The following is a 25,561-nucleotide window of genomic DNA, read 5'->3' as shown; positions in this document are numbered from 1 at the left end:
TGTATTTCCAGAGGACCTGGGTTCAAGTCCCAGCCTTCATATGGTGACTCACTGTCTGTAATTCCAGTTCCAGGGATCTGATGGCCTCTTCTGACCTCCAAGGGCACTATGTACTCACATGGCACACAGACATATACGCATGCAAAACACCTATACACAGTAAATAAATAAATAAATAAATAGAATTGTGTTTGTGGGGGAGCCATATTACAAGAGAATGTGAGTGTCCATGAAGACACTTGGGTGCTGGGAACATAATCCACATTTTATGCAAATTTGTGGCCAAAATTGTTAATAACAGGCCCCAGGAGAGAAAGTGACTTTCAGACACACTGTGGTGTGCTAAATGATGAGACTTGTCATGATTCATAAGTCTTAATTTTTAGTTCTTGAGGATTAAATGGTCCAAATCTGCTATCTCTTAGATACCTTAATCTTGTAGTTGCTGTTTGGATGCTTCAAGGCAATAAAAAGAAACAGTAGCGTGATGAGACCTTTAATCTTCAAGCAAGCGGTTATTTTCAAAAACATATCATAAGCAAAGATGAAAATAACAATAATCTTTCAATACTGACCATCTCTAGACCCCTTTCTTTAGAGGGCATATTCTCAACTTCCTATTTTTCTCAGTTTTACAGAGATGTAAACAGCAATTCTGTTTCACCTGTGAAGTTGGATTCCCCACTGAAAGTTTGTTTCCAACAAGTCCTAGTGTCTTAGGGTTTACTATTGCTGTGAAGAGACACTATGACTACAGTGACTGTTTAATTGGAAACTTACAGTTTCAGATGATTCGTCCACAACCATCATGGTGTGGAGCATGTTCAGTGTGCACACAGACACGGTGTTCACTACATCTTGACCAGACTGCAACAGGAAGTTGACTGACTCACTGGGCAGTATCCTGAGTATATGCATCCTCAAAGCCCACCCCCACAATGACACACTTCCTCCAACAAGACCATGCCTACTCCCACAAAGCCATACCTCCTAATGGTGCCAGTCCCTATGAGATTATGGGATTACGGGAGCCAATTACATTCAAACTACCACATGTTGTTTTAAATCTTTATTATTGTTATTACTTATAAAGTATGTGCTTTAAAATAGCTTGTTGTCTCCTACCCGGCTATCTTCAGGGAGCACGGGTTACTTTGGTATTATTCTAGTCCCATTCAGTTTAAAGTTCTGGGAGATCCGGGAGCATATTGTTCTTGTGATGAGTAGATATAAGTCAGCATCTGGGGGACAGGCTGATGGCTTCAGGGTGGAGAGTGCCTGCTCTTCCTGTAGACCAGCCAATTGCCAAAGGCTCACAACTGTTCCAGGGACCCGATGCCCTCTTCTGTAAACACATACAAACATAGAAATTAAATAAGTAAAATGCTCAAGAAAAAGCAATGTTAGAGAAACTTGGGAAATTCAAACAGTAAATTTTGGTAGTTTGGTAACTTTCAGAATGCTGTTGCCTAATCAGTCGTAACTGGAGTCACTTCGGGAATGTTTTGTCATTTCCAAAATAAAATGAGTACAAAGAAGAGGGGTATATATTTCATAAAAGAATGCAATTAAATTTCAATTTTTACGTTTTCCTTTGTCCTGTGATTAAGTCCTTCTACCTGTCTCACTACAAACCCAGAGTCTGTCTAAGACAAGAACTACAAACCCCAGAATGCCCTGCTCCGTATTTGTCCGCGAGAATTCCTCAGGCCGATATCAACCAATCCTTGCACAGAGAGCCTGCGCCGCCGGCCAATCAGAAGGCGATTTGACTGGCGGGTAGCGGAGGTCCGAGTTTGAAGTCGAAAGTGCTTGGCTGCGGTGCCGCCGGCTGGTTCCTGCCGTACGCGTCGGGTCTGGTGAAGACGGTGGCGATCCTGGCCGCCCAGGTCGGGGAGCCTTCCGAAGGGCTGTGGGGCTCGCCACTCGCGTGCGGTGAGGGGGAAGGCGACTCGGGCCTGCCGGCGTGTGTCCGCGCCGCCTGGAACGCGAGCCTCCGCGTTAGCCGTGGGGTTCGGGTGGCGTCATCCGTCCGTCCGGTCCCTGTGTCCCCCCCCCCCGCGTCTTTTCCCCCCTCACCCCGCCCGCAGGGGGAATACCAGGGGTCTAGTGCCAAAAACCCGAGACCTTCTTAGGTCTCCTTGCCTGCGAACTGGTCCTTAGAAGGGCAAGTTGACTGACACCCGGGGTCTTGTTAACACGCGACTTGGAAGTTTCATACAACACATTTTGATTAATGTTTCCACTCCCCCACCTCCCTTCATGCTACCAGACGGATGCACTTTCACCACAGCTAAGTCCAAGTGGCTGGAATCATCCCATCGACCACCGGACTGTTGATGGATTTTGTTGTTTGTTTGTTTATTTATTTATTTAGACAGGGTCTAGCCCGGAGCTCTCTGTGTTGACCAGGCTAGCCTTGAACTCACAAATATCCTCCTGCCTCTTCCTCTTCAGTACTGGGACTACAGGTGTACACCACCATGCCCTGCTGTTTTTAGACAAGGTCTCAGGTATTTCAGGCTGGTCCTGGGTTTTGCTGAGGATGAATTTTGACTTCTAACCTTCCTGCCCCAGCTTCTAAATGCAGGGATTATAGCCTGTGCCTTTACGTGGAATTTAAGCATTTCGTAGCCAAGCCAACTGCGGGCATTTACTCGTTTAGACTATTCGGCTCATTTGGTGTCAGTAACAATGATGCGTTCTCTGTTTTGCAGCCTCTAACACAATGGTCGAAGACGAACTGGCACTCTTTGATAAAAGCATAAATGAATTTGCAGAGAAGTTCAGAAACAGCCTCAGTGACAACCCTAGTCAGGTGCTGGGGCTTAGAGATGCCTTCAGGGACTCCATTAGAGAACTGTCAGGTACTGCCCTTAACTTCCAACTTGCTCATTTTCTGTTCCTAGATGCTTTCTACTGTTATTTCAGCGGAATCACTTGTGTTGCATTTGTCTTTCAGAAAAGCTGTCTTTGAAACTCAAGGAAGAAGAAAGGATGGTGGAGATGTTTCTGGAATATCAAAATCGTACGTGAGAAGCAGTAGATCAGATTTTAGATTGACGGTTTATCGTGAAATCTTCTTACAAGTAAGACAGTGTAGTAGTAAGTGTTCGTACATTCACATACATGCATGCACACATTCATCAAAATTCTGTTCCTGTCACCAGCTTAAAGTTGAATATCTTTATGCCTATGAATTTTTTTTCAGTATTCTATTTGAATACTGAAATATTCAAATGGGTGGCATTTTATAATGTATCCTGTCTCTTTTTAATTAAATAAGGTATGTGTATGCCTATGTATAAAGGCCAACCTTTTTAAAAAAATTTTTTTTTTTTTTTTTACATTGGAAATCCCAACCAAGGAGCCTGGAGTTTCTTGGGACTTTGGGGTCTGGTTAATATTCTAATAATCTTGTTCTTGCCACCACTTTCCCCCTCTCATTTCTATACTTCACATACTTCATTGCATCTTTTATTGAATCTTCATACATGAGCCGTAAACCCGGGGCCATAGGTCAAACTTCCATAGAGACATTTGGTTTACCATGTTTTAAACACTTAAACTGAAGCCACACACACACACACACACACACACACACACACACACACACACACACACACACTGGTTGAACAGAAATAACAGTTTAATAAAGTTCAATGAATATTTAATTGTTCTTGCCCTGGATTAAGGAATCTGCATAACGTATACACAGAATTTAGTGACTATGAAGACAGGGAGACCATAGTTAAAATATATTGTAATACTTGCTGTAATAATGGAATGCATGTCATATGGATGTAGGCTTTGGAGGGCTTGATTCAACGAGTTGCAGAATAGTTAATAACTAACCCTTAGTTCACACAGTCTAAGCGGTTTGCACATTCTGACTCTGTCCTCACAACTTTAAGACAGGTTTATCTTACTGTGTCTTGTGAGAGGTCTTGCTTTGTTGTTTTGGTTGATTGAGATGGGGCATCACTTTATAGCCCAGGCTGGCCTGAGACTTGTGTTCCTTCTCAGTCTTGTAGACTCACGTTTCTGGGCACTAGGATTATAGGCACCACCACACTCTTCTTACCCTTGTTTAAAAAAAAAAAAAAAAGACTTCTGTAATAGTACCCTAGCCTTTTATAAAGTATGTAACTTTAACAAGGAACTAGCATTCAGTAGTTTTTCTTTCATTTGAGTCAAATGTGAATTAATTCACCTGTATATTGAATTTAGTAGCCTTCCTCTCTCTGATTTGTTTTTGACTCAGATCTTTCTCCCTCATGGTTAATTTTGTACCTATAGATACTGCTTTTCTGATTTTATAAGATTTCATTTTGTCTTTGAAGTATTTAGTAAGTTCAGAATTTATTTTGAATTCTACACTGCTTAAAGAGAGTAGTCTACCCCCTTGGTGCTCTGTTTGTATTTTTCTTGCCATACTAACTTCCTAAATGCACCACAGTTGCCTCCAGGGTCCTTGTTTCCCTGAGTTGGGTATTGGTTCATTAGTACTTCATTGGGGTCAAGTGTATCCACTGGGAGTACTGTGTCTTACAGGCAGTGCCTGATTAGGTTAATCAGGTCTCTCACAGCTCCTTATTCTCACCGATGTGTTGTCAGATGAATTTACTGGTTATTTTTGTTAGATGGTCTGTTGCCTGCCCCCTGCTTCCCCTGGGCCTGCAGTAATGGCTAGACTCTGGGAAGTACTGACACCTTAGTAGTATTTAGAAGAACACCAGTGTAATCTAGAATCCAACTCAGCTGTGTGTTTGGGGCAAGTTGTAGGTTTTTTTCTCCCTATGGAGCCTGCTTTCTTGATGTGAATTATTGTTAAGTTGTAGATGATACTTTGTTTTTGTCATGTTAAAAATATAGGCTCCTCTATATATCTAGTTTAAGAAATAGTGGCAGAGTTGGCACAGAGGCACCTACCTATATTACTTAGAAGGCTGTCATAGAAGCACTGAAAGTTCAAGGCCAGTTTGAGCAACTGAGTAAAAGAGCTTTGGGTGTAGTTTGGGGGTGTGGAGTGTTTGGTTAGCATTTTTGAGAGCCTGGGTTTAATCTTCAGTACAATTAAAAAACAAATATATATATATATATATATATAATATCAAGTTTTCCCAGTGCCTGCTCATATAATACATTTTTCTAATATTTTATCTTTACTGTATTTAACCATATATGCTTTTAGTGGATTGGTTTTTTATATATTTAAAGATTTGTATGTTTTTGTTTTATGTGTATGGGTATATTTGCTGTATGTACTGTATGTGTAATACATTCATTTAGTGCTCTTGTAGGCTAAAAGGGGGCATCAAATCCCCTGGAAATAAAGTTACAAATGGTTGTGAGCCTCCATGTAGGTGCTAGGAACTGAACCCTGGTCTTCTGCAAGAACACAAGTGCTCTTAACCACTGAGCCTTCTTTCTAAGCCCCTGGGTTTTTTCCCTTTTGAGAGTTTTCTATAGTGTGTTTTGATCCTATTCACCCCCCACAACTCTGTCACATTCATACCTCCTCCTCTACCCACTCCCCAGTTTTTTCCCCCAAGCCTTCCAGATTCATTTGTGCTGCCCAAATATTATTGGATGTGTAACTTTCTCTTAGTAGAGGATTCTGATCCTCCTGCTTCTGCCTCTTGAGTGCTAGGATTACAAGTCTGTACCACCAAACCCAGTTTATGAGATGCTAGGAATCAAATCCAAGGCTTCCTATATGGTAGGTAAAAGCTCTGCCACCTGAGTTACATCCCAACTCCCATTTGTTAGTAGTTTATTAGCTTTATAGCAACCTTTTTTTTTTTATCTAACTTTGTGTGTGTGTGTGCATGTATATGTATCATACTGCATGTCAGAGGTAAGCAGACAATTTACAGGAGGTAGTTCTTTTTCACCATGTGGAATTGAACTCAACTCAACAGGTTTGGCAGCAAGCACTATTACCTTCTGAGTCATCTCATCTCTACACTCACTGTATTTTTAAATACATGTTGATATCTACTGTATTTTAGTTTCAGAATTATGCTAACTTTGTAAGATTTGCCAGTCTTGTCACCATTTTCTTCTGTCTTTGGTACATCCCAGACAGCTCTTTCTTTCTTTCTTTTTTTTTTTTTTTTTTTTTTTTTTTTTTTGAGACAGGGTTTCTCTGTATTGTTTTGGAGGCTGTCCTGGAACTCGATCTGTAGACCAGGCTGGCCTCGAACTCACAGACATCTGCCTGCTCTGCTTCCCGAGTGCTGGGATTAAAGGCGTGTGCCACCAATGCCCAGCTCAGACAGCTCTTTCTACAAAGCACAGTGAAAAGCTGTCTTGTAGCATTGGACTGTCTTCTGTGATGGACTTACTTGGAACTGCAGGAGTCATGAGCTTCTCATTTCCTACTTTGTGAATTAATTTGGTTTCTCAAATTTAGAAGCATTTTTTATTTCAAAGACAACTAATGAAGCAGATTCTCTTTTAACATTTATGCTTTTTGAGTCATGAAATATGTTTTTCAAAGAACTCTTTATACTAGGGAGATAGAAGCCAAAGGATTACGAGTCTGAGGCCAGCCTTTGCTACATAACGAGTTTGAAGCCAGCCTAGGTTTACATAGGCTCTGCCTTCAAAACAAAATGCAAAAACAATTTATTGATCTTAAGAAAGTCAGTGGTTTTTGTGTTTCCCTTAGTTGTATGTCAGAGAGTAGGCCGTATGTATTTTAAATGCCATGTGTTTCTTACAGAGCTCTGTAAGCAGAATAAGCTCATTCAAGAAAAAAAAGATAACCTGCTAAAGATGGTTGATGCAGTAAAAGGCAAGAAGCAAGAATTGGAAGTGCTGACAGCAAATATCCGTGACCTCAAGGAAGAGTATTCTAGGAAGAAGGAAAGTAAGTTCATGGTTACATTCTAAATAGTTGGCTGACTTTCAAAGACAGGGTGGTTCACAGTTGTGTGTATCTTGCCAGCTCTACTTCATGTCTAACTAAGTAGATGACACTTAAGGGCATAGTCAGCCCAGGATCTCTGCTGGGTGTCACGTAGGTTAACCAAGTGGGCCTGGTTTTCTTTTTGTGATTATTGTTTTGCTTAAAAGGTTTTGTCCAATTTCAGTTACACCCAGACCCTCTTATTGTTATTTCTCTGGTTGTAACTGAAATTGGACAAAGCCTTTTAGTATTTCATGTAGTCTGGGCTGGCCTCAAGTTTATAACTGAGGATGCCTTTGAACTTCTGGTCCTCCTGCTTCTATCTCCTGAGTGCTGGGATTATAGGCATGCATCACAAACATTTATGGACCAGAATGCCTCTGTCAGGGAGTTAATGCACAGACTCACAACTGGTGAAAGTGTAGAGAGTATGTGGCGCCCCTAAAAGGGACATCTGTATCACATTCACTATCCTGCCAAGGCTCAGAGAGCATCACAAAAAATGTAAGGCTCGGAGCTTGGGGAGGAGTGCTATGAAACATCATCTTTTGGATGTGACATGGCCAGTGTGTTCAAGAACTCTCAGCAACTGTGTTGCCAGCATAAGTTTGGGCCAGTCAACATAGATAGGAAGATGGACCCATGAGATCCCACCCTCAAAGGACAGTGTGGCTTGGGGGTAGTGGGTGTTACTGTCTTCAGTGGTGTAGCTGCTGATAGTTAAGTTGCACAAGCTATGCCCCAATAAATAAACTCAACCTTTGCTCCTGCAGAAAACTTAGTTAGCCTCAGCGAGTTGCACACACAAGACATGGAAGTGGAGAGGGGTGGGGAGGGCACCTGTTGGAAGAAGCAGGGTTTCAGCAGGAGAAAGATGAGACAGGGCAATAGGAGGTAAAAATAATGAAAAGTGTCTGTGTGTCTGTGTGTTAAACCAAAAGGATAAAAAGATTCGTATCTCTGTCTGGTTTAGAAACATTCGTGCTACAAAGCCCTGTTCTGTAAAAACTTCTATATTTGAATAATGCTTTATTTAGAAAGGAAATATACTAGCCTGCAAACTCTTTACAGCTCTTGAAAATAGAAGTTTGGTTAATGCTTTCTTTTCTAGAGTTCTCATCCCAGACTAAATTGTGAATTTAACTTATCTGCCATCTATTAGTTAGACATATGTGCTACCTTAAAATAATTGTAAACCAGCATGAAATGAGGCTGAATTCTCATGGGAAGCAGCTGTGCTTAGAGGAGCAAAATGTTTTTTCCATAAAGCAATTAGTATTTGTGTAGCCCGCAAACAACAACAACAATGATAATAATGAAATCTTTTTCTAGGCTAGTTATACAAGTCCCTGGCCTGATTATCCTTATCTCTAGCAATCTTATCTTTCATTGTGAACAGAAACCCCTTTTGTTATTTGTTAGAAATTAAATAAATATGAATAGATTGATATGCATGGCATGATATTTTAGTAGTTTTCAAGTTTCTTAAAATTAATTCAACAAGCCTTAAACTGAGAATCACCTGAAATATTTGACACTTTTTAAATCGTAGCCATTTCCACTGCTAACAAAGCTAATGAAGAGAAATTGAAACGGCTGCAGAAATCAGCGGACATGTACAGAGATTGCCTTGGACTGGAAATTAGGAAGGTTCATGGTGAGTTTATTGCTATAACTGGTATGTAGAAGATTAGAAAAAGGATATCTAGAGAAGAATCTAAATATTTTCAAATAAGCTAGTAAGCACACCATTAGATTTTTAGAAAATAGGCCAATGTCCACCTTTCTAGTCCTCTAAATGTAAGTACATAGGATTCTAATGAAAATATGGTTGTCAAAACAACAGCAAAAAACCATGCAAATATTTATTGTTCTTGGTTTTCAGTGGCATTTGTGTCATCTCCAGTTGCCTTAAGAATGGTGATTTGTGAATGCTGGTATAATTACTCATTCAATTAATGTAGTGTGATTTATTCTATCTTTTATCAATTTGATTGTTATGAGCAATTGGGTTATATCTGTTTTCTAGCTTTAGAAATAGTTCATAGACTTTGTCCCTTGGGAGGATCCTTTCTCAGAGGGGAATTACTATATTAAAAAGCACATGAGTATTTTTATAGCTACTATATACATATATGTTAATTGGTTATAATGGATAGGATTTGGGAGCTTCCCAAGATAAGGCTTGGGGAGTCACTGAGAGGACTCAGTTTATATACTGGTCTTCCTTAATTCATAGAGAATATATTTTAAGACATGTATTAGATGCCTGAACCAGTTAGTTGTGAGTCCTATGTCTATTTCTCCTGCATGTGCATACTTATGATAGATAAGTTTGTATATTTTATTTATTGCATTTTAAAGTCATTTATTGGGTGTATGGGTGTGCCATTTGTGTGCGTGCATGTGTGCCATTGCGATCTTTGGAGGTCAGAGAGCAGCTTGGGAGAATCAGTTCTTCCATCATGTGGGTTCTGGGTACTGATTTCAGGTCATTATGCTTAGTGGCAAGTGCCCTTCCCTGCTGAGCCATTTCTGGACACCCTCCTTCTCCTTTAGCTGTTTTATTTATGGTTATTGTGTGATTATGATGGTGGGAAGGGCACAGTGTGTGTTTGCAACCATGTAGCATCCTTTATTATAAACTGAAAGCTGCTTAAGCAGTCAATGGATGATAAGCAGAGGAATGAATGGTAACAACCTGCTGTCCTGAAGAGAGCATCAGAACTGAAATAAAAGGGTGACAAGCTGTGTCCACTGCACAGCTGATAGACTGCTTGGTGCCCTGGCAGGGGAAAGTACCAACCCACAAATGGTCACAAAAACTCTATTGATGACTCTAAGAGAAGTACCCTCCTCTGTGTACTCAGGGGAAGAGAAAACCCCAAATTGAACTCTTCATTTTGTTTAACTGAGTATATTACCAAATCTTTCCTTGGCATGCACATCCTTCCCAGTACTATTAACTGTCTAAAGTCTGGTGTACTGACAGTTACTTCATTTTAAATTTGAATGTAAGATAAGTCTTTCTTAAGCTTCTGAAGATTTCCTTTTATAACTAAGAACTTTAAATAAGATTGCTTAATTTATTATGCTATAGAAGAAACTAAAATGTATGTGAATTTATATGTTGTAGCAGCTAGGCATTTGGAAGCATTTCAGGGTATTTTTAGATAACTAACTTGAAAAATATAAAATGAATTTCATTTAACAATAGGATTTTATTGTAGTAAGATGCATATAACGTAAAACTAAGCTGTTTATTGGGGGCCAGAGAGATGGCTTGGCAGTTAAGAGCACTGACTGCTTTTCCAGGGACCCGGATTCAATTCCCAGCACTCATATGGCAGCTCACAATTTATCCGTACCTTCAAGATCTTACAGCCTCACACAGACACCAATGCACATAAAATAAAAATAAATTAATTAATTAAAACTAAGCTTTTTTAATCATGTTAAAGTATATAATTCATAATTAATTACCTCAAAGTGTTGTGTAACCATCGCCAACCACTATGGATTTCTATTATTTTTTATCACCCCAGACAGAATTTTTTTATTTTTTTTGTTGTTTCTGTGAATTTATCTTATCTATTCTAGTCTTTTGCATTGTTGAATCAAATGATATAATATTTGTTCTTTTGCATCTTAGCATTATATTTCCAAGGTTTGTCCATACTGTAGTTATGTATGAGAAGTTCATTCCTTTTTGTGTCTGGGCACTGTTTGTGTGTATGTATATATGTCCATATATGTGTATAGTGTACATATGTATGTACAATGTTTTGTTTAACTGTTCATCTACAAGGGGGAGAGCTGACACTGGATTGTTTCCACTTCTGGTTACAGTGGCCTGCTTAAATCTCTGCTTTTGTGTTTTCAAGTTGTAGGAGTTTTTAAGTGTATTCCTTGTTTTCAAGCCTTAGTGAATATTTGATTTACAAATACTTTCCCCAATTTTGTGAGCTTCTTCATTTTTTTTATAATGTCACTTGAAGGAAAAAAAGAGGTTACTGTCAGTTAATGTCTACCTTTTCTGTTCTCCCTTTGTTGTCTACTTTTAATGTCATTTAAACTAACTTGTAAGTTCTATATTTGAAGATACTGGTTAAGTAGATACACAGCGGTGCACATAATGACCAAAGAAGGGGCAGGTGTGTGTGTGTGTGTGTGTGTGTGTGTGTGTGTGTGTGTGTGTGTGTGTCTCCACCAAGAGCCTTGGCATTCTAAGTATTCTCATGTTAAATGGCTTACTCTCTTTCTTTAGGTGATAAATTGCAGTTTATATTCACTAGTATTGACCCTAAGAATCCTGAGAGCCCATATATGTTTTCCCTAAGCTTAAATGAAGCTAGGGATTATGAAGGTATGTATTCCTGTCTCTTACTTGTGTTTAAGATCAGTACCCTCAACTGTCTTTGACTCATAGAATAAGGAAAGTAGTGTTTGCACAAGCTATTTCCTTTCCAGTGTTTCTTCTTGAGGTACTGTCCTCTAAAGGATGTGAGAGTAGTTCTGCCTTGTAGGTGTATTTAGGGGCCCTAATAAGTAAAGCCTCTCCAGGATGACACAGAATCATGGGGGTTGAAAAAATTGACAAAAGTTCATTGTAGTTCATATGTAAATTTGAATACCCTTCCAGAGAACTTAAATCTAAAACCATGACTGGTAGTATGAATAATTTAGTCATTGTCACTTTGTGTAAAAGAATCAAAGTGTGGTAATTTACTTTCCTCAAAATAATTTTTTTAAAAGACTGTTTCATCCTGAAAAGCCTCACATATTCACAGTGTGGGTTAGTTACTGCTTCTGCAGCAGGTCAGAAAGCCTTTGATTTATAGGGAATGTTTGTGACTGCTAATAGTGTGAACACTAAGGTCGAAGTATGTTTGTACCTTCTTAATTCTTCTAGTACTTACATAAAGTACATGTTAATTTGTTGGCGTTCATAAAAATGATTCTCACCTGGGATATCACTTTAATGCTTGTATAGCTGTCAGATAGATACTCAGGGTGCTGTTTGGCTCTGGGGCCCTGGTGATTCACTGTCATCCTATAGGACTCAGATTTGGAGAATCCTCATCCACAAAATATTTGAGAATTTCCTCTTTAGTAATTGTCTTTTAATCAAGTGAGCGCCCAAAACTTCTTCCCTAGTTTTCCAATTTTCTCTTAAATTGTAAATTATTAGTACATAGTCTGTATGTGAATTGTCAACTTGGCACAGTCTAGAGTCACTGAATACTGTGAATCACTCATTATCTTGTGTTAATTGAGGCAGGAAGACCTTATGGTAAGTGGTGCTGCTTCCTGGCTAGGACCCTGAGCTGTAGACATAGAAAAAGGGAGCTGAACAGGAACATGGGCACGTTGCTCTTCACTTCCTGACTATGGGTGCCAGGGGACCAGCTGCTACAAGCTCCTGCTGCCTTGACTTCCCCACCATGCTTGATTGACCTTTGAACTGTGAGCTCTTACTTTGCTTTTATCAGAGTTATCATAGCAACAGGAAAGACACAGTGTTTGATAGTGTATTAAAACAACACTTACAGAATACATTTTGAACCAAGTAGTCTGCTGTTTCTCAGTTGTGCTGCCCAAGCAAACCCTCTGAAAGCCGGAAAGCAATATGGTCAAGTTCTTCCTCCTGAGCAAAGGAGATGGTTAATGGTAGAAAGAGCTGTATCATTCTGTTGGCAACTCACACTGGAGATTTGCTCTGTTCTACCAACATGTCAGCTGACATGAGGATCTTTGTAACTTGTGATTTTGTCTCATTTAATTAGTGAACTCTGCAGATACCACTCTTGGAACAGTAACCATGTTTTCCATTGACTTCCATTGCACTTGTAAAAATCTTGGATATTGCTTGGGCAGTTTATGAGGCTGCTGGCAATGTAACCAGTAACTATCCCTAGTTCATGAGCTGACTTTTTGGAGCCCATTCCCTATGGAGGGATAGCTTACTCAGCCTAGATACAGCAGGGAGGGCCTTGGTCCTGCCCCAAATGATGTGACAGACTTTGATGATTTCCCTCATGGGGAGGCCTCCTGCTCTCTGAGGAGTGAATGGGGGATGGGTTGGGGAAATGGCAGGTGGAAGTAAGAGGATGGGAGGGAAAGGGAACTGGGGTTGGTATGTAAAATAAGATTGTTTTAAAAATTAAAAAAAAAGATTTTTAAAATCTTGAATATTCCTTTCAAAAATCATAAATTATTAAGAATTTCCATCGAGGCCAGGTATGCTTGCTCTTGCCTTTAATCTGATCACTTAAGAGGCAGAAGCAGCTGAGTCTCATGAGTTCATGGTCTACATAAAGAGTTCCAGGCCAGCCACACCTATATAGTGAGACCTTGTCTCAAAAAAAGAAAGGAAAAAGAAGAAAAGGATTGTCATTCAAAGCTGTGCTTTTGTACAGAAAATGTCTTTTAATAGTTGAAATATATATATGAAAATGATGGGAATGGCCTTGGGATCATGCAGCTCTCAGTCCCTTGCTTAGATTCACAGTGGGATTGTGGTACTTACAGTTGAATACTTAGGGTTAAGGAAAGGGCTAAAGGTAACTGAAGTCATGTGTATTAGTTTATGCTCAGAGCATTCCAGTAAAGTATAATGGTGATTGAGACCAGCTTAGAGCCTACATTAGAAATACTTCTCCACACGCACAGAGAGCCCCTCATTTAAAGTATCTCCTTCTTTCTTCCAGTGTCTGACTGCTCACCTCATCTTGAGTGCCTAGCAGAATTTCAGGAGAAAGTCAGGAAGACCAACAATTTTTCAGCATTTCTTGCTAATGTTCGGAAAGCTTTTATAGCCACGGTTTATAACTGATATACAAATTGTAAGTGGCATTTTGTTCTACTTCATTATTGTATATAGTCTAAAAGAATTTTCATCTCTTGTCCCTCTTGTTCTTCAGTTTTTTGTGTGGTCTGAAGGAAACTAGAATATGTCATCCCAAAACATGCACCTTTGACATAACCCTTAACAAAAACAGTTAAACAGCAGCAGAGTTAGAAAACTGCTGTGCCTTCCCTCAATTTGCCTAAACATGGACCTAAAATGATAAAGGTTTCTAACCCCATACCCACAATGAAAGATTGAAGTTAACCACTAAAGAGATCTCCTACCATTTCAGACTTGGCCTGGGAGAAATGGACAAACTTGCTTCATTAACTTATTCCCGTAAATTTATTCTCTATAATTCCCCATCTCTGAAAGCCAAAAGCCAGACCTGTTGCCTGTCTTGTTACCTCTGTAAACTCCAACTGTTCTCTGTTGAAGATGCTCTGTAAATGTGAGTTCTAAGCCTGTTTGGAGTTCTGTTTGGGTTCTCCTGTACAGTGTACATGCATGTGTTAATAAATTCATTTAGTTTTCTCTTGTCAACCAGTCTTTGTAACTGTCTCTTCAGTATGCATTTATGAGACTTGAAGGGAAATGGTTTCCTCCCTCACGGGTGTATTTCTGTAATAATTCTCATTAAAATCTTAGAGGGAAATTGATAAGTAAAGCACACCCTATAAACTAAAGCAAAAATTGGTGAGATAATTCACTGGGTAAAAATACTGTCTCCAAGCCTGATGACCCAGGTTTAGTTTGATGACCCACATATTATGAGGAAACTGACTCCCTTTTCCTCTTTGGTCCATGCCATGGCATGTGTGCCTGCATGCATGCACACAACTTAAAACTTTTAAATGAAGTATATAACCTTAGAATTCATTAATCTTTGTAAGTTAAATACAGTAAGAGATTAACAACAATAACTATATTTTGGTCCTTTAGAAGAACAAAAACAATATACTACATAGTTATGAAAAAGAGATTTACTTGGTTGGCTTACATGATTTGAGACAGAATAGTCCATCAAGACCTGTGTGCCTACAGGAGATGCCAGGAACTCAGTAGTTCCTCAGTCCTCAGTCCTCAGTCCATGAAACTTGAAACCCCAGAAAAGGGGAGACCAGCGACACAGTACCAATCTAAGACTGAAGGCTGGGAAGCTAGAGAGCCACTGATGTGAGTCTCCATTGATTGGTTACTGCCCATGGGTAGTGACAGCAGCAGCATCAGATGCACTTAGGGAGAATGACACTTGAACTCACTGCTGGCTTTCTCTTTTCCTACTTTTGTTCCATCCAGGTCCTCTATGATGGATGGTACTAGCTTCCCCTATTCAAAGTGAGTCTTTCCAGAACTCTTCCACATTCTATCCTCTTGGGAAGTACCCTAGGCTAATGTACCATCTCCCCTTAGGCATCTCTGAATTTATGTTGACAATCAAAATGAGTCATCCATAGTAACTTTCAGCAAAATAGAGCAATTGTAATAGTGACAAATCATTAAAGATTACTCAAATACAAACACTGAAATAATCTAATAGTTCATGATATCTAAGATAGTTATCAGTCGGCTAATGTGGGTATTATGTCCACTGTGAATATGCTGAACAAGAATTTACATTGTAGTGCCACATTTTGTCACACTCCACTAGTCAACAACAGTATACAATTTAAAAATGTAGGAATTTTTACTTCTGGAATTTTCCATTTAATTTTTTAGACTTGTTGACTATGGATGATTAACACTGCAACTGGGACCTCTGGCATCCAAACCACCACTGGTGGGAAATTAATAGTTCTCTGAACAGAGAAAGAGCTTAGGTACTTGGCATAACAAAATACCAGTTGATTACAAAGCAAATTAGTGAATACTTTTTAGCAATTGCTGTGAGCCCAGTATTTCCAAGCCCTTGCTGTACATCTGCTTATTAGTCGTCTTCCAACTTGTGAAATAGATGCCATTGGTACCCTATTCTGCAGGTAAGAAATGAAATATAAAAATTTCATAGCTTCAAGTGACACACTCAGATGACACCTGAATCTGTGAGCTCTGCATTGACTACATCATGTGGGTTTATGTGACCACAAAGTTGTCAACAGATTCAAACATATTTGGACTTTTGCATTTCTGTAGCTAAATAATAGTTAAGTGCTGGGTGGTGGTGGCACACACCTTTAGTAGTTGGAGTCAGAGGTCAACAGATCTCTTAGTTTGAGGCCAGTCGTGATACATCTCAAGTTCCAGGGCTACACAGAGAAACCTTTGTCTCAAAAAACCCAAAACACCAACAAAAACAAAGTAAACTGTGTTGAATATAGCACTGTGTCTAATTGTTAGGAAATTGTATTAAAATGATGAAGCAGCTGACTTCAGAACCTGGGTGGCTGAGAAGTCTCCAGGCTATCAAACGGAGCATCCGCTCAGGGCTCTACAGAGAGAGAAAAAAAAAAAAAAAAAAAAAGAAGTTGTACAAAAGGTCCCTGCCCTCTGCTGTGTTCCCACACTCTGGTCCAAGTCTGAATCCCGCCTTCTTGTCCCTCTCTCCCTCTCCTCTGACTTTTACATTCCCCCACATGAATTGCATGAAGACAATAGGTGTTCTATTTTGATCCCAATGCTCTTCTATTGTTCTCATCAAACTTGTTAGCCCTCCAGATCATCAAGGCACTGAGAAGGAGTAACTTCATGTTGGTGAGGAATATAACTAAGCTGTCCTTAAAGTATTAAAGGCTTATAGTCCTATACAATAAAATGTACTCCAAATTGAGTATGACATCATTTTTGATGGGCCATAAAGCATTTTAAGTGATTAAAATTCCTTTTGCCGTTATGAATATTAATTGTGTGTCATGGAAAATGTGAGAAAGAAACAAATTAGTGTATTTTTATGTTCGGTGACATGGTAGACACATCAGCTTTTGCTCTGTTATTAAGGAGAGCATATAGAATAAAATCTATGATCAGTAAAGAGCTGGCTATGGTTTCTGTGACCCATATTTCAGGTTATTAGCAGTACTAAAAACTTATGAAATATGAAATATGTGCATATATTCCACTGCTTAGTGGAATATAATTATTAAAAGCCTAGTTCATAGTTTAAGAGCATTAATATTAAAAATACTGTATTCTATGTAAATGACTTGCATGTAAATTTTCACCTAATCCAGTCTTAATTTCATACTAAATCTAAGAGTTCCACCCAATCTGCCTGACTGGAAATTCTTGCCCTGCAGTATAGGTAGACCTATATTGAAATAGGTCTGCCATCACAAACTATATTTGTATTTTATTTAGTTTACAACTATAGTATTTGGAAGGAACAGCTTGAACCCAGACTTGCACATACCTTGCAGTATTTCCTTGAAACTTACACACATTTCATCTGTCAGATTCTATAAGCATGACTTGAATCTCAGATCACTAGACTTAAAATGAGAAGCTGTGACGGTAGATCGGAGCACCTATCTTTCCTGATACGTGCTGATGAGGAAGCTGAGCCCAGAGAGGTATAGGACCCGACGAGTTAGGTACCATGGCATGAGGAACTCAGTCTCTTCACTTTGGGTCCCAGGACACTCTACTCTTCCTCAGGCCGTTTGCAGCGTACTCTTGAAAAAGCCAGAGGAAAGGGAATTTGCTAAAGGAACGGGGGAATTAAAAAATTGCATATCCCAGATGCAATAGCATTTCAGGAGCATTCCCAAAGAAGAAAACCATTTGCTTTCTGACAAAGCACTACAGATATACGAAGAAAGGCCCCTTTCTGAATATTTCATCCCAAACCAAATCATTACTCCCTATGTACAAAATAGTCTAGCCTGCAATCAATTGCTACACACTTATTTTGTCCCATCAAAGCTCAGTAGAGTGGGGCTGGAGAGATGGCTCAGCGGCTAACACTGGCTGGTCTTCCAGAGGTCCTGAGTTCAATTCCCAGCAACCGCATGATGGCTCACAACCATCTATAATGAGATCTTGTGCCCTCTTCTGACCTGTAGGGATACATGCTTACAGAACACTGTATACATAATAAATAAAAAAATTTTTAAAAAGCTCAGTAGAGTGAAGTAGGATGCAAAGGAAATATAAATTCAAACTCTGTTGTCTGGTGGCCTACCAACTGTCTAAATGCTGAAGCTGTCACTAACGACCCATTAGGATAAAAGTTTGGACAGTTTCTTGTTCTCTTCACAGTATACTGTAAGATGTGTTAAATACAAGGGAATGGAAGGACTGAATTCAGGGAATGGATATGAGTAATGAAACAGGACATAAAGCTAATTGTTTCCTAGTTCTAACTCTGTCATGGGCTTTTTGTTTTGGGTGGTGGATAAGTGCATAAAACATACTTGATAGTGAAAATGTAAAATTTAACGTGAACCTTCACGACCTCCATTCTGAATGCCTAGCTGTTGAGTTATACAGATTTGGGTCTGGCTAATTTTTGTGCATGATGTTTTTATTTACTTGCAAGTTTTTTGAATGATAAATTTTCAAAAACCAACTAACAAACAAAGAACAATCTCATGCTGTTTTTCTAGGTTTTATGTTATGTTGCATATAATAAATTTTACTTGAATTCCTTGAGGTTTGCTATCTGTATCAAATATTGTGTTAGTTATGTGTTAGATAGGAATTCAATAACACATTAACCATTGATGTTCACCAATTTGAAAATACCCCTATTAAAAATTTGCCAATGAAAGGAAAAGGAAGGCACAGGAGGGTAGTGAGAGGATTTTAACAAATGCAAATATGGATGCTTTAAAAGGATATTCTATATGGCAGAAAAGTGAGATGTCTGAGTCTCTCCATCAACATCATGACTTTCATTCACTAGAGTGTGTGATCTCCGTTTCAGGAAACTGCACAAATGTCCCTTTTGGGAAGTGGAATCAGAAGGAGGCAGATCTCTACAAGTTCAAGACCAACCTGGTCTGCATAGTGAGTTCCAGGGCTACATAATGAGATTCTGTCTCAGCACACACACACACACACACACACACACACACACACACACACACACACACACACACACACACACCACATAACAACAAAAGTTCCATTTCAGTGTTGGGTCCCACTTTCTACTCCAGCTAAGTTCTTTTTGGTATTGAGTCCCTTTCAGTAGGAAGCTGCATAGGGTATTCCTTTCACCATGACCTGGTTTCCCAATGGACAAAAGAAGTTCCCATACAAGAAAGAAAGCATGAAGTTTCACATACCACTTCCTATTTGCTTTTCCCCAGATCCGAAGCCATCTCTGGCTTGCATTTGACCTCACTCCAAGAGCTGTTTGTGATGGGCAGGGCCTGAGAAGTCTCTACCTCAGAAAGTCATGGGCTCTGGTTGACACTTCATTCTGCCCTAAAATCCTCTCCTGAGGGTCTAGACTTCTTGTCTCACCCCTGTTCCCACCCCCAACCCAGTGGACTTTGGGCTTGGCTCCTGATACTTTATTCTGCTTCCATGCCCGTTACATTGTATCCTGCTTATCTGTCACTACCAGTTTTGGCTTTGGTCTGTGTTTTTTTCTTATTTCCCAGGCTTTGCTTGACACCTCATAGGCCTGTTGTGTCTTGTTGCCACTCAAAGCTAAAGAGGCATCTAAATCTTAATTATTGTGTACTTCCGTGACTTCTGGCAAGTGACTGACGTCATTCGGGGTAACCATCTCCATGTTGTCCTGAGTGGATCATCTGCAGGGTTTTGGATTTTAGGAACTCTAGGAACCCATAACTTCTGTGCTCCATTCAATCCAATTGTCTTTTATTTGACTCTGTTTTGAGCTAACAACCCTGGTTATAGAGCACTGTGAAATGCAGGTAGGTCTCTACCACCCACTGTATAAGAAACACTTGCAAAGATGATGACTGTTCCTATTTATTTGCATCACATAGTTTACAGAATATGTAAGGCCGCCACCCATCTGTCCAGTCTTATGACTGCGTAGCTGGGCTTCCAGCCTTTAAAGGCAGCTCCTCCACATAGGCAGCAGGAAAATGGCCTTTCTTCCCATTCAAAGAGCCGAACCACCATCCTTCTTCTTTCTTCTCGTGTAGGGTCACAATGTCTCCTGCGAGGACACACGCTGAGTTAGACAGATGGTTCTGTGCAACTTGAGCACATGCCAAGCAAAAGTTGGTAAGAGTTTCGAAGAGCGTTCTGAACCCAACCAAGAGAGTACTTGGTAACATCACTTTTTGCGTTTGATTCAGATGAAGCCAAATTTACTGAGCACTTTGCATGAAATAGCAGCAATACAGAGAATGCTAAAGAGAGTGACATAATACCAGAATCATGGTACAATTGCACAGGTGGCTCAATTCATATACAGTGGATGGGTTGTCGGCAAACTCTTTCTTGCTGTCCATTCCTTAAGGGTTATATATATTGGTGGTCATGAGAGTTTAGAGTATTTCATTGGCATTGGAAGTGTGTTTCTATTAATGTTTTTTTTTTCTTCTTGAAATTGTGATAACTCCCTATGTCACATTTGGACTCAGTCTTTTGGCAGTTTCACATAGAAATCTAGCCCCCCCCCATTCATTCATTTAGACAACTTTAATAGTAAAACATCAATTTGGAGATAATAATTTGAAGGAAATAAGTAAGGCCAAACTCCTAATACAGTTGTAGTGCAACTTTCTGTTGCATTTTACAAATGTCACCATGATCTTAGCAACTGTAAACTTGATGGATGGCCCAGCAAGCCTCCAACTTGAACGAGTTCTTTTTCTCTGGGCATATTGTTTGTATATGAAGTGTCCCCTAAAGCCTGTGTGTTGAAGGTTTAGTCCCCAGACAGTGGTGTTGTTGAGAGATAATTGGATACTAGGGCTGCTGACTTCATTAATGCGTTTGTAATGAATGACCTATTCAAAGATCTGTTTGCAGGAAGAAGGTCACCGAAGGGCTTGTTCCTCTTTTCCCCTTCCTTCCATCCTATTAAGGATTGAGCAGCTTCCCTCCCTTGATACAACCTTCAACTATAAAATTTTCAGCTTCTCCACAGAGCTGAAAGACAACCAAACAAATTGAAACCTTGGAGGCCAGGAGCCAGGATAACCATTTCTTCTCATCAGCTGTTTTTCTCAGGTATTTTGCCACAGCATCGAGAAGCTGCCTAACAGGCTGCTTCCCATACATCAAAGTAGAGACACCCACTTCAAGATCCAACATCTGCTTTCACTTAGCTCGTTCTCACATTTGTCTTGTTTACTCGTCCCTGCTCAGTCCTGTTCTGAAGGGACAGGGAATGGCTACCGTCCTTTCTTCCCAGTTGTGATTTTCTCTTTTTTCTTGTGGGAGCTCTTTCTGATTTTGAGTTCTCTCTCTCTCTCTCTCTCTCTCTCTCTCTCTCTCTCTCTCTCTCTCTCTCTCTCTCTCTCTCAAGAATTTACTGGGGTCACTAGGTTGTTTGATGAAATTTAAACAAATGCCTTCAAATATTATTGTTACCTTCCCCCAGCCTCTGTGTTGTGTTTCATTGAGAAGAACTACTTAGAATATGAACATAGGTGCGCTTTGCAACCAATAGAAAACTGATACAAACAGGATAATTGTTTAATGTAAACTTTGAAACTTAATCTCGGAACCCTTGATTTCTTGAGTGGCCTCTGAGAAAGGCATTTTTTTCACTCATAAAAAAGGAGAAGTGATTTCCAGGAGAAATCTGACTAGCCTGTGATAATTAGAAAGTTCCCTCTAGCTGAGCAGTAGCAGTACACTAATCTCAGCTTTCAGGAGGCAGAGGCAGGAAGATCTCTCTGAGTTTGAGGCCAGCCTGGTCTACAAAGACAGCCAGGGCTGTTACACAGAGCAAACCTGTCTTGAAAAACCAAAACAAGAAAAGAAACATGGAGTGACTGTTAGCTGTCATTGCTACAGAATCCATCTTGATTTTCTGTTGTTCTGGAAGCCATATCCTGGCCATGGATACTAAGCTTTCTCTTATGGCACAATTCTTTTTCATGATCACATTTCTAGGTCTCTGCCTTAGCTTGAACATCCAACTATCAAGATATGCAGAAAGTGGAGGCTGGACATTTATGCTGATTTAAGAATGTTAGTTTATATAATCCACTGAAAAATACTCCCATGGGAAATATTCTGACACAAACAAGGGATCTGACGCTTTACAGTGGCTCTGGGTTCTTTTCTGAGATGTAGAGGAACAAACATTAATCTGGGCATCAATGGACCCAGATTCTAGAATTTTCTGTCATAATAAGGAAGGCATCACTTTTCTGCAACTCTACCATCTGAAACACAAACCGGTGGAGCTCTATCTCCAATGAATTCCTATTAGTGGCATTCTGCCCCAGTGTAGCAGTTTGGCTTAAGGGCATGGCTGAGTTCTGAGTGCAAATCCTGCACTGCTCCTGCTTGTGATTTTAGTCAAAGTACTGAACTTTTCTCTGTGTCATTCTTCCCAGCTATAAAACAGGACCAAATAATGGCTGTCTCAGTGGGTTCTGTGAGTAGTAATTGAATGGTATGCTGTCAACACACACATGCCTGACACATCCATAGAAATATGAGATGGCTATTAGCTGTCACCGCATGAGCCTTAGTTTCATGTGCTTTATCTAAGAAGAAAGACTGTAAACCTCATTTGTCCAAGAACATCTTAATGCTGTCCAGGTAAATCAGGGTTTTATTCAAAGGAAGCATCCCAACATGAAAAAAACAATTAAAACATTTGAGAACAAGTGTTACCTTTTTCCAAATTCAACTCATCGTCTTGCCTGGCTTGGAAAGTGTACAAGGCCTTGCAAAGATGGTTGGTGACTTGGGACACAGAGGCTAGAGGTTGGGATGAAATTGTAGTTACCATGGTGACTCAATAGGCAAAATGAACACAATCAGAAAGTCTTTGCTAACAGTGTGGTACATGGTTTAAATTTTCTCAAAAGGTTTTTTATTTTATCCAATATTCATTTTTTGGTTCAATAAGTATCTATAATATATCCAACATGTGTATAAACTATGCATATTACATAGCCAAGACCCAGATTACTGTTATTGTACTAATAACGATGGCAATTTAAAATTATTTGCTTTCTATGTGAACATGGTTGATATCATTAGGTAATGTGTGTGGTAGCTGCATTTTTCTTTTTAAAACACATCAGCTTTGTCATTCAGGTAGAGATAGGGACTATTTGGAGTGTACGTATATCATTATCCCTTGTTTATTTGGGAACTGTTTCTCAAAAAATTCCCAGGTGACTTGAGTAAATTGTGTGGACCTCAATGTCTTGGGTTTTATTAAAACTCTTTTTGGTTCATTTTTAATACAAAAGGAACTGGAGAACTGATATTATGTTATATAGCTGGAGGACAATGACCTGTGTGTATGTGTACATGTGCATGCATAATTTCTCATGTTATAAAATGATTTTCCCAGCCTGTACTATTTCTTGATTCCTTCCTACCTTTTTTTCTACAGTTGTACACAAAACTTCAGTCTCTAATAAATTCATCACTCTCAACTGAGAGATAATTTCTTTTTAGTAAACATAGGTAAATGTAGCTTAGAAACCATTTAAATATAACAATGAACTTTACCCAGAGGACACGCCCCCAATGATTTGGGGCCCTGAATTACCTGAAGGTGAAGAGCTGGGGCTGTTCTGCCCACCAGAAGGTGCCTTGTTCACAACTTTCTCCAATCTCTTCGTCAAGAGAGGCCGGGATATTCTTACATAAGTGTGAGAGTGCTCCTGTGCAGGTTTTATAAGAAGAAAGTCATTTTCAATAAGCATGTAATAAATAATCTTCGTTTTTTGTATGTCAATTCCTTGGTGTGTGGGTGTGTGTGTGTACATGTATAAATGGGGATGATGCATTAAATAATCAAAATACTTCTAAGACCTTCTGTGTTTCAGCTTTCTTGTTCCAAAGGTAAAGTATTTTCAGAATGAGATGATTACTGTGTGTTATACCTGCATTTCCAATTTGGACCTATATGCCTGGGCCTAATAGATGTGTTCACAGCAATACTTCTGGAAGTCCAAGTTTAAAAGGCATCCAATAAAAGGATTGAGACCATTTTAGAACTTATAACTCTTCTCAGAAAGAAAACTATCCCTTTGCTGCTGGATGTTTGGTTATACTTCCTGATTCTGAATGTAATGAAACTAGCTACAAGCAATAGCTGTCTACACTACAGTTTCCAGAGTATAGCGCTGCACAGATGCCTGTGTGTGTGGTGTATGCACACTATAAACTGCATTAAACTGCACCGTGGGGTACATTTACACTGTGCTAAGATGAACCTGATACCCATCATAAGATCTTACAGAGGCAGGAGGATCTCTGCCAGCCTGGTCTACAGAGCGAGTGCCAGGACAGGTAGGGCTGCTACACAGAGAAACAAAAAGCAAAACAAAAGGCCCTACAGTTTAGGTCTGTGGAATACCAAAACTGCAAGTTAGTAGAAATGTTTACAACGAACCTTGCAAACCTAAAGTTAAGGTATGAAGAGAGAAGAAACGCTGACTTCTTCACTTGAGTGACCTAGTCTCATTCCAAAGGATGCGTTTAGTTGGGTTTAGTGTCAATGTGTTCAACAGGGACAAAAGTAAGTTGATCTTTGTCACCGGCGTAAGAACCTGGGGCACAGGGTGGGCTTTCTGTCTTGTGCTGTTGTTAAGCCCTTCTGCCTGGCAAGCCCAGTAAAGACACTGCAACCAATTTCAGCGTTACCTTTTCTTTCCACTTGAAGATGCAGGTGCTACAGGGATGGCTGGGCTTCGGCCTTTGCTCCAGGTCTGCTAACACTGATGACAGTTTGTAGGAGTTTGCTTGCAAAAGGTCTAGTTTCAAACTGGTCTGTGGACAAATCATATGGCTGTGTAAGGAAATTTCAAGAGAACGAGGCAGAGCTGGGTGAATAAAGGAATCTCAGGGTACCTTTCGAAGGTAGACAGTTCTAGAAACATACACACTCAGCTCACAGACCAATACACATGAACAACAGTGAAAGGATAAGACTCTTAACACAAGGGAGAGGGAAAGCCTGGCGGTGGTGGCGCACACCTTTAGTCCCAGCACTCGGGAGGCAGAGGCAGGCGGATTTCTGTAAGTTCGAGGCTAGGCTGGACCGACAGCCTCCAAAAGAATACAGAGAAACCCTGTCTCGTAAAACCAAAAAAAAAAAAAAAAAATTAAAAATCAAAAACACAAGGGAGAGGGAAAGTCTTGGTGTGGGCAAAGAAAACTAGTTAGGTAAGTTTCTAGGTAGTCTGTGATGATGAACAACTTTGGACAACCCTCCCCCAGGAACAAGAAAGGAAATAAGTGTTGATTACTCTTAGAGTCACCAGTCAGAGTTTTAAGGAATTGAGTACATCCCACCAAAATTTGTGCAAGTTGTGTTTGCTTTTATTTAAAAAGGCCCGTCTTATATTGCCAAGAAAAGTTTAGTAACCCTGCTCCTCAAAACTGGAAAAAACTTTTAAATAGTAATCCAGGGTATTTGAGTATAAAACAAAGAGCCAAACCATTACTGAAACTCCCAAGTTGGGCAGAATTAGGAGCGTTAGGTTAGGTAAAGAAAGTTCTCCCAATTCCTGTTTCCTTCAATATATTACTAAAACATCCGTTCTTCCGGAATCTTGTATCAGCAGGAGCCTACTTCTCACCACTCAAACCACTGCACAAACCTCCCAGCACCTTCCCACTCCACTCCCTCCAATTTTCCTTCTAAAATAGCTCCCTGCTTCCTCAGAGGCCTTTGCCACACCCCGTGCCCTCCTCTGCCACACCCCATGCCCTCTTCCTGATTA

General features: G+C 39.8%; 2 protein-coding genes across 4 annotated transcripts in view; one reads left to right on the top strand and one right to left on the bottom strand.

The window, feature by feature from the left end:
• Positions 1 to 1,772: 1,772 nt before the first annotated feature.
• Positions 1,773 to 14,309, top strand: Spc25 (SPC25 component of NDC80 kinetochore complex). Of its 2 annotated transcripts, none has more exons than XM_040745505.1 (7): positions 1,773 to 1,889; positions 2,718 to 2,867; positions 2,963 to 3,028; positions 6,731 to 6,877; positions 8,469 to 8,573; positions 11,184 to 11,282; positions 13,627 to 14,309. In XM_040745505.1, exons 2-7 carry the CDS (start codon positions 2,729 to 2,731, stop codon positions 13,749 to 13,751), a joined length of 681 nt encoding a protein of 226 aa, XP_040601439.1. In that variant the 5' UTR covers positions 1,773 to 1,889; positions 2,718 to 2,728; the 3' UTR covers positions 13,752 to 14,309. The 2 variants fall into 2 exon arrangements, with proteins under 2 accessions (XP_040601439.1, XP_040601440.1); XM_040745506.1 differs by having other exon boundaries at positions 1,773 to 1,935.
• Positions 14,310 to 19,633: 5,324 nt separating this feature from the next.
• Nostrin (nitric oxide synthase trafficking) overlaps positions 19,634 to 25,561 on the bottom strand; it is a 55,740-nt gene continuing 49,812 nt past the window's right edge. For both annotated transcript variants that reach the window (XM_040745504.1, XM_040745503.1), the window contains exons 13-16: positions 24,480 to 24,605; positions 23,380 to 23,494; positions 22,488 to 22,574; positions 19,634 to 19,842 (exon numbers count right to left, since the gene is read on the bottom strand). In XM_040745504.1, the coding sequence (XP_040601438.1) occupies positions 19,706 to 19,842; positions 22,488 to 22,574; positions 23,380 to 23,494; positions 24,480 to 24,605 (465 nt within the window). In that variant the 3' untranslated portion in view covers positions 19,634 to 19,705. The remainder of the gene's footprint in view (positions 19,843 to 22,487; positions 22,575 to 23,379; positions 23,495 to 24,479; positions 24,606 to 25,561) is intronic.

Source organism: Mesocricetus auratus, unplaced genomic scaffold (assembly GCF_017639785.1).
Source record: "Mesocricetus auratus isolate SY011 unplaced genomic scaffold, BCM_Maur_2.0 Super-Scaffold_100004, whole genome shotgun sequence".
In the NCBI taxonomy this organism is placed as follows: domain Eukaryota; kingdom Metazoa; phylum Chordata; class Mammalia; order Rodentia; family Cricetidae; genus Mesocricetus; species Mesocricetus auratus.
This window is presented reverse-complemented; position numbering and strand designations above follow the sequence as displayed.

What these genes read in the sequence shown, in the direction of transcription:
- Spc25 (XM_040745505.1), top strand. Translation starts at nt 2,729, where the DNA reads ATGGTCGAAGACGAACTGGCACTCTTTGATAAAAGCATAAATGAATTT. An exon ending in CTCCATTAGAGAACTGTCAG is followed by an intron (nt 2,868 to 2,962) that starts GTACTGCCCTTA and finishes TTTGTCTTTCAG; the next exon opens with AAAAGCTGTCTTTGAAACTC. An exon ending in TGAAGCTAGGGATTATGAAG is followed by an intron (nt 11,283 to 13,626) that starts GTATGTATTCCT and finishes TCTTTCTTCCAG; the next exon opens with TGTCTGACTGCTCACCTCAT.